The sequence below is a fragment of the Pimephales promelas genome, chromosome 19, assembly GCF_988280905.1.
Source record: "Pimephales promelas chromosome 19, fPimPro1.hap1.1, whole genome shotgun sequence".
NCBI lineage: Eukaryota > Metazoa > Chordata > Actinopteri > Cypriniformes > Leuciscidae > Pimephales > Pimephales promelas.
The window spans coordinates 18424698-18433674 of NC_142787.1; the positions used below are offsets into that span (position 1 = coordinate 18424698).

Below are 8977 nucleotides of genomic sequence, written 5' to 3' on the forward strand. Positions count from 1 at the left end.
GGATAAAAAGCAGAGCTTCATTATCAGTGTGAGACCACTTTGGTGCTCCACAGACCCTGGTCTTTTCCTGCCTGTCGATCCCCTGCTGCTGTGACCCATTCTTATGAGCTCATCACTTCCTTCCACTCCACTTGCTATGTTTCCAGAAAGCCGAGCGAGTGCTCTGCCAATTTACGCCATCCCTTAGCACGTTTACACTGGCCTGCCACATCTGATAAAGGCTTTCTTTAAAAATCTTTTTGCTTGAGGACATGGGTGATAGTGAAATCTGAAAGGGTGCTTTTGTTTCTTTTGGAAACTCTTGAATACACACCAGAAGAACTGCAACTGGTGAACAAATATCAGTTTCAGTAAGTTGCCACCATACAGCTTACGTACGTTTTTCATTCTGGATTCCAGATGCAACAAACGAGACAATGGATTAAAAAAAAAAAAACAGAAAACATACAAAAAAGCAGTAGTTAGTCTTGTTTTATTGTATCCCTTTACCTTATTATTGCACCTGTATTACCATTCAAATATTTGGGTTTGATTTTTTTTTTTTTTTTTTAAGAAGTCAGAAGAATGTATTTATTTGATCCTAAATGTAATAAAATAGCAATATTGAGGGTGTATATATATTACAATTTAAAATAACACATTTATATTGGATTATTTTGAAATGTAATTTATTCCTGTGACGCAAAGCTGAATTTTCAGCATCATTCAGATCCTTCAGAAATCATTCTAATATCCTGATTTGCTGCTCAAAAAACTTTTCATATCATTACCCATTTTGAAAATCGATGTGCTGCTTAACATTTTTGTTGACACCGTGATTCACTTTTTTCATGATTCTTTGATGAATATGAATCATTCAAAAGAACAGCGTAATAGAAAAAATATACAATTTTAGTATACATTTAAGTCTTTACTGCCACTTGATCAATTTCAACGTTTCCTTGCTATATAAAAGTATTGTCTTTTGAACTGTAGTGTGTGAATGCAACATGTGAGAGCTGTAGATCTGAGCATTAGTTGAACAAACGCTGCTGCATTAATGAACGCAAACCCTCTTTCCCGGTCACAACAAAACCATAAATGGCTCGCAATCAGTCGAATGGCTTCTTCCGTGTATGGATTGAAGCATGTGTGAAGTATGTTGATGTAGATAAGCCGGGCTGAACAAATACTTCAGCACGAGGCGAGACTGTCAGTCTGTGAATGTGTCATGAATGTGAATAAGTAGGTAAACGCTGGCTTCTGAACAGCATAAAATATTTGTTTTTGTGGCAGTGTGCGAGAAAATCGTTTTTTGCATAACATGGTACCAAGAATACATTTCACTCGTCAAGGAAATGGAGAGCTTATTGTAAGCAAATTCACTTTTTAAAATGATGATGTATGTCATATGTAAGCAAGCCTACTTAGAATGCGGCATATGTTTTCACAATTTCATTACTTACTCTAAGGAGAAAGTAAAAATGCTAAATTTTGCAAGATCATTTTAAACATCAAGTTGCGATAGTATTTTCTTTATTGTGATGGATATCCAAGCTTTTCGAAGGAAAAAATGTGGGGCGGGACTTGACTTTGTCTATCCGTAATTGATTGGATGGTTTTGGTTTGCTATTGCTATGATGTCATGTGAGTGACCGGTTGTAAACACGTCGTCACCAAAGAGAAGTGATGAGAGGTTATTACCTATGATTAAGATAACGAGGGCACGTGGATTTAAAAAATGCACTGACAAATTATTTATACTGTAATAAATACTGCAATAGAATTGTCTATTTTGATATCATGATGATTTGAAACTGAAATGTGTTCATTCTCAGTAAAATTGTCTTTGCTGTGACTGAAAGCATATTTACTAAACAAACAATGTAATGTTTAGGTGTAATGTAATGAATGTAGCAAGATATGGGTTTTTGGTCAACATACACTTTAAGTTTAATGTACACATCATCTCCAAATAGGGAGGTGTGTTTAACTGAACGAATACTAGTGTTTGCCAGTGTTTCTGTAAACACTGAAAAAAGACATTATTTCTGACAGGATTTACAGTCGTGGCTCTTAACTACAACCATAATGTCACAGATACATGGAAAGATTCACTGCTGCTTCTGTCCCTCTGAATCACGCACCCAATCCCCTCAGTTCATCTACTGAAATTGTAATTATTGATCTTTCTCTCCCCCTCCACAAACACAGAATATTGACATCACGAACTTCAGCAGCAGCTGGAATGATGGTCTCGCTTTTTGTGCCATTCTTCACACCTACTTACCGGCACATATCCCTTACCACGAGCTCAATAGCCAGGACAAGGTCTGTATGTGCACACACGTATGACACAAATAGGGTGAATTCAGGTCAATTTGAATGTCTTTATGTGGCCCAATTTACCTGAATTCACTCTATATGTTGTGCTATCAGTTAGCATAAAGTGTTTAAAAAGATATGCATTCAATTCATTTATTGACATGACTTCTTCCTGGTTGTCTTTTGCAGAGGCGAAATTTCACTTTAGCCTTCCAGGCAGCAGAAAGTGTAGGAATTAAATCAACACTGGTGAGTTTGATATGAACGGCACAGCTAATTCAGATAAGCATTATATTACAATGCCTCAACCTAATATTTACACTGCCACAAAGTATTTCAATTTCAGAATCGTGAAACAAATGTATATCACAAAAATGTTAAGCAGCACAACATTGATAAAAATAATAAACGTTGCATGTGCTGAAAATCTGCATATTTGAATGATTTCTGAAGGTTCATGTGACACTGAAGACTGGAGTAATTCAGCTTTGCCATCACAGGAATACATTGCATTTTAAGCGCTATTAAAATAGAAAACAGTTAATTTAAATTGTAATAATACTTCACAATTTTTCTCTTTTTATTGTGTCTTTGATCAAATAAACACAGCGTTTATGGATGTATTCTTTATCATCAGAGGAGGCATGTTTTCTCCATGTCTCCAGGTGCTTTTTTATCTTTCCAAATGAAATTCAGTTGTAAACTAATGGAATGCTCTCAGTATGATACAACATCAAATATCTTTATTCTGATCTGTTAATTTAAGGTACAATATGCAGGATTTTTTCGCCATCAGGGGTCGCTAACCTCTTACAGTAACAAAAACGTATATTGATGACGTATATTCCGCATTAAGCATAATTATGGATCTCGTCGTCAAACTGATGGATCTTTTATGGATGAGTGAATACATTGATGTTTTTAACATGACTGTTATGAAGCAGGGCGCGATTGCTAGACGTATACCAGCGCCACACGAAACGCGAGTCCTGCGGATATAAAGGGATAAGAACATTTAATTCTCCCAAACTACACGCAAGTGATGAATTAATACTCACACAGGTCAGTTTATTAGGCAAATGAAACTTGAGGTAATGCTGTGCTTCTTCACTTGCTCTAACAGTTTCACTATCACACTAAACGGCATTTAAGTGTTGAATGTTGTTAGTTTGGTTGTTTGTTAGCTGTATGATACTAAGTACGTTAAGCTAGATCAACATTAGAATAACATACAGATCATCTTCTAACATTTCACCATGTTGAACTAAATAACATTGATTAGTTTTATGTACATTTGCTCACCTGTCTAATAAAGTACATCCAGCACTTGCGTCTCTGTCAATTCGATGTTAGTCACGGACGTGGAGCGCTCGGCATCTCAAAAGATGTTGATTTTAGTTTTAGTCCTCTGTTTGTCTCAAAGTCTGCTTGCCATGGACCATAATGTTTGAATAAAACAACAACAGCGTGAGCGTCCTGCTAGGCATAACAGGCATAACGCAGTTTTCGACGTCTGTCGCTATGGTTACTATGGCAATACGAGGTCAAACCTGGCGGAAACCAAAGCTAACATGGATATGACGCCATTGACTGGCGACTCCTCACCCCTGCTCACACGCCCCGTTCCTTTGGTTAAACTTGCAATTTTCTCATGATTTACAAATAGTTTGAAACATTTGGGATATTGTAAGTAATCAACAAAACAATATATAACATTGGCCTAGTGGTTTTTGGATATTTTACTGCTGCAAAAATCCTACATATTGCACCTTTAAATCATCTTTTGTTTAGAATTAGAACCTAGAAGATGTTTTCAAATTTTGCTTTCCACCCTGTTGGTAAATACTAATTGCAGCTGTAAAACATTAATGCAACAACATATGACATCTCTTTCCTGGTGTAACATTTTAAATTGTGAAAAAAAATATATATATTTTAAAGACTTCATAAGCCGCAATGATCCTCACATGAATGTTCAGTCATTCTTAAAAGGTATTTTCAAAGAAATATTCCTTCCACCCTGTTTTCCCATTTCATTAACATAAATTTTATATTCCAATTCTACCCAGCTGCACTGTAAAAAAATATTGATGGTTTAACTTAAAAAAGTAAGTAACCTGGTTGCCTTAAAATTTTAAGTTCATTGAACTGGAAAAAGTGAGTTAATACAATGAATGAGATTGATTTAACCATCAGAAACTCAAAATTATATGTTATCTAAACTAAATAAATTATTTAAGTTGATTTGACAAAAGAAAAAAAATTGTGATTACTACACTGTAAAAAAATATTGTTGGTTTAACTTAAAATAGTAAGTAACCTGGTTGCCTTAAAATTTTAAGTTGATTGAACTGGAAAAAGTGAGTTAATACAATGAAGTAGATTAATTTAACCATCAGAAACTCAAAATAATAAGTTATCTCAACTAAATAAATTATTATAAAGTTGATTTGACAAAAGAAAATGGTGTGATAACAAATCTTGAAAATATTTTTTACAGTGTGTGTGAACTCAACCTTTGTTGTTTTATCCTGTTAGTTGTTTTTATATAGTCATGCGGTCAAAATGGCAACATATACAAAGAATGGCCCAATTAAAGAGACACTTTGCCCAAAAATGTAAATACTGTCATCATTTACTCACTCTCATGTTGTTCCAAACCTGTGTGAGTTTCTTTCTTCTGCTGAACTCAAAAGAAGATATTTTGTAGAATGTCGGTAAACAGTTGAAGATAGCCATTGACTTCCATATTAATTTTTTTCCCATTCTATTGCAGAGATGTATAAAGTACTAGAAACCCGGACTTGAGTAAAAGTACAAGTGCTCTATCAAAAAAGTGACTTGAGTAGAAGTTGAAGTGCTTTTTAAGGACCACACTTAAGTAGAAGTACTAAAGTATTCATTTTTTGTACTTAAGTATTGCAAGTAGTTTATTTTAAAATTCACTACTTAAGTACTAAAAGTAAAAGTACAAGTATTGTGTCATGTAATTATTAAAGAAAGCAGTCAAAAGTTTGAACTAGCAATCAAATAAGGCACTTTGGCGGGATACAAATTTGCTTTGGCGGCCATACAAAATTTGTATAATTGTAACGAGTAACTAGCAGAACATTAAAAAAAATATCGAAGTAAAAGTATTAAATTCATCGAAAATATCTACTGAAGTAAAAGTAGAAGTATGAGGAAAAAAACAATACTCTAGTAAAGTACAGATACAGCATTTTAGTACTTAAGTATAGTACTATACATCTCTGCCCATATATACTTAAAAATATCAGCAGAATAAAGAAACTCATACAGGTTTGGAGCAACTTGAGGGTGAGTAAATGATTACATCATTTTCTTTTTTGGGTGAACTAACCCTTTAAGCTTTTATTATGTAAATAGATAGACGATTAGTAATATGACTTTGTTTACTAGTTTTAATGGTGAAAACTGTGACTGCTAGCTGAGCTGTTTCCTGAACAAGCTGTGGCAAGATTGTGTAACATAGCACAAGACACCACACAGTTTGACACAAACATATTTTTTCTGACCAATTGCTCTTGCCTTCCCATATCTGACTCATTCTTTCTGTCTTGACAGGACCTTGGTGAAATGGTGCGCACAGAAAGACCTGACTGGCAGAGTGTCATGACCTACGTGACGGCCATCTATAAGTATTTTGAGACCTGAGAATCTTCTTAAACTGGACTGCACTGTATTGGCAGCTATACTTACCTCGCTTCGCTTTCCTAGCTGTGGAATGCTACTCCCAAGATGCTACAAATTTCCCAGATGCCTTAGCTGCGCATGGAGGAAACTTGATCAACTCACCCACACAACTTACAGTTCTCTCCCAATGTGTTTTCCCAGAGTCCTCTATGGCTGCAGAATCAGGCCAGATCCTACTAAGCTTTTTTGAACGGCAGTGCTTTGAAAGAGGAGAGGGAAGTTGGCACAATCGTGAGCCAGCAACTTCCTGTAAGAACAACGTAACACGATTTTAAGTGTATTGTGCCAATCAATCAACAAAAATATGTATCTCAGAAGAGAGATGCCTTTGACAAATGCCTTTTTTCTAGTTTTTATCATAAGGATGCCCTCTTTATACCAGTATTGGTCTTAGATCATCAGTATTTACTCCAAAGAGTGACGCCACAACAGGCTTCGCCCACAAAAATTATGTTTTTGATGTTTTCCTTAGCCTGAATAAGCTCAAACCTGACTTATTTAGCCTTAAAAAGGTAAAACAGAGATCCTTAAACATTCAACCTATTTTTGTTGCTATTATATTGTACTGTTTTGATACACTAAATAAAAGCTAATAGTCATTTGAAATGAAGCTGTTAGGTCAGAAGTGTATTTTTCCCTCAATGTTCATTCCAACTGATCACTGAAAATGCTGCAAGAAGTTTTTTTTTTTGTTTGTTTTTTTTAAATATCAGCACAAATGAAATGCATGGCTGCTTGTTTTCTCTGTTTTTTTTTGTTTTTTTTCAGCATTTCGGTCCTTTTTGTCTACGCACTACTAATTCTTATTTGACACATGAAGCCAGCTGGGTTCTGGAAGCTTGCTGATTCAGATTGAGTTTGTCTTATGGGTGTTAAAGCACAAATAAAAAAAGGCTGAATGTGTATTCACTGAAATGAAATGTGAAATAAGACGACTACAATCCATCCACACCGTAAGCTTGTGGTTTACTCATGCATTATATACTGTACGTCTGTCAAAGATAAGCCTCTGCACACAAAACCGAAGCCTTGCGTGGAAAAGGAAAAGCCAAGAGCACATTTCTTGTTTTAGGTGACCTCTTCAATGCACTGTTCTTTTAATATGTTTGTTTCGGGGCTAATTTGCCCATTTGAGACCTTTTGAAGGGATCAAGTGGGTTCCAGCAAGGTTTATGCTGCTAATGATGACAGCAGTTCAAAATGAATTTTATGTCAAGGGCAAGTCATGTTTGTTGCAAAACTAACTTATTGTATTTACATTACAGAGAGCCCTGTTGTGTTTTAAATGATAGATTTTGTGAGATGTAAGCTCTGTTTTGCTACCTAATCACATGGAGTTTAATATGAACACATTGATTTGAACAAAATCACATCATATTTTGCTGTGCTTTTCTTTAAGACTTGCCATAATTCATATTTGTGTAAATCCTGGACTGTATTATTCATTGTTCACACTACAAATAGTTTCACCTTGTTTCACTATTAAGATTCCTAGAGCACTGTATGACATGGTTCATTTTGAAAACATAAGGTTTTCTGTTAGCAAGCTTTTATGATAACATTATCTGAGCACAAATACAGTTTGATTTTTTTCAAATGTGTTCATTGTGTGTTTATTATTTGTGTGCTTGTACATGGACTTTATGACATGAACTCTCATTGACTGAAATATTTGTTGAAACCAGTGTTATTGTGATTAGAATAAAAAAAAAATATGAATATGACCATATGTGAAATAAAATAAAAATGTCAGGTGAAAACCCTGAATGATTGAGGCATTTTATATAGTGTGCTCAAGGCGCTTTACAGCCATGTCGGGGGTCTCTCCTCAGTCACCACCAGTGTTCAGCATCCATTTGGATAATGCGACGGCAGCCACAGTACAATAGCGCCAGTGCGCTCACCACGCACCAGCTATAGGTGGAGAGGAGAGAGTGATAGAGCCAATACAATGTAAGGGGATTATTAGAAGGTCATGACTGGTAAGGGCCAATTGAGGGAATTTGCCCAGGAGACCTTAAAGATTAAAACAAAAATCTGAAATGTTGTGTTGGGAACTTAAAAAAAAAAAATAATAATAATAATCATCATTTGAAATTTTACAATAGTATATAATAATACTAAAAGAACACTCAAGCTATTTTCCTACCAAACGTCTCACTTTTATTTAAACATTGATATATTGATCTCATCTTGTTCTTTGGGGGTCATTCTGTCACCAGTTAACAATTATTTTCACGGTACATAAATTCAGTACATTACCAGCTTGAGTAGGTTTCACCTTTAGATGTAAAATTTTAAATCAATGACACCTTTTTGTAGACATGATTAGAGTTTACAACAAGCTCGACTGTATTTAAATGAATCCAAGGGCACGAGTCATGACCCTGAAACTACACTGTATAAAAAATACTGCCTTAAATTTTTAAGTACAATCAACTTGGCTATTAATTTCAACTTAAATTACTTTTTTTTTTTTTAAAGTTGAATCTTATATTTAAAAAAAGATGAAGTTACTGTAAAAAAAAATAATTTGTTGGTCAAGTCATTTTTTTTCAGTGGATGAATGGTAATAATCAAGAATCTTCTTTTAAGTACACCTTTTCCTGGAAGTCGTAGTACGTTAAGGGAAGGAACAGACATGGAAAAAAAATAAACTCTACCCTTGTCTTGTGGAAAGAAAGAATTGAGCCAGCAGAAAGGGTCTGTTTAAGCAGCTGTATAGCCTACTCAAGAACTTCCTCCCTCTATGAAAATAACCTTTAATTTTGTCACTGTTTGTGTCTGGCACTCTAAGAGAATCTATCTGTGCTGAATGTTTCTTGCATGTAAACAAGGTAAATTGTGAGCATGGTGGGTAATTTGATTTACTAAATGGCCACAAAAAGGTTTTGACTTATGTATTACATCCAAAACATTAAGAAATGTCATTGCAGTGTGTGCTGCGTGCTTTAATGAA

At 34.9% G+C, this 8977-nt stretch overlaps 1 protein-coding gene across 4 annotated transcripts in view; it reads left to right on the plus strand.

The window, feature by feature from the left end:
* Positions 1-7619, plus strand: part of specc1lb (sperm antigen with calponin homology and coiled-coil domains 1-like b) — a 28866-nt gene extending 21247 nt beyond the window's left edge. For all 4 annotated transcript variants that reach the window (XM_039668870.2, XM_039668867.2, XM_039668866.2 and 1 more), the window contains exons 14-16: positions 2194-2310; positions 2494-2553; positions 5890-7619. In XM_039668870.2, the coding sequence (XP_039524804.2) occupies positions 2194-2310; positions 2494-2553; positions 5890-5979 (267 nt within the window). In that variant the 3' untranslated portion in view covers positions 5980-7619. The remainder of the gene's footprint in view (positions 1-2193; positions 2311-2493; positions 2554-5889) is intronic.
* The last annotated feature ends 1358 nt before the right edge of the window (positions 7620-8977 follow it).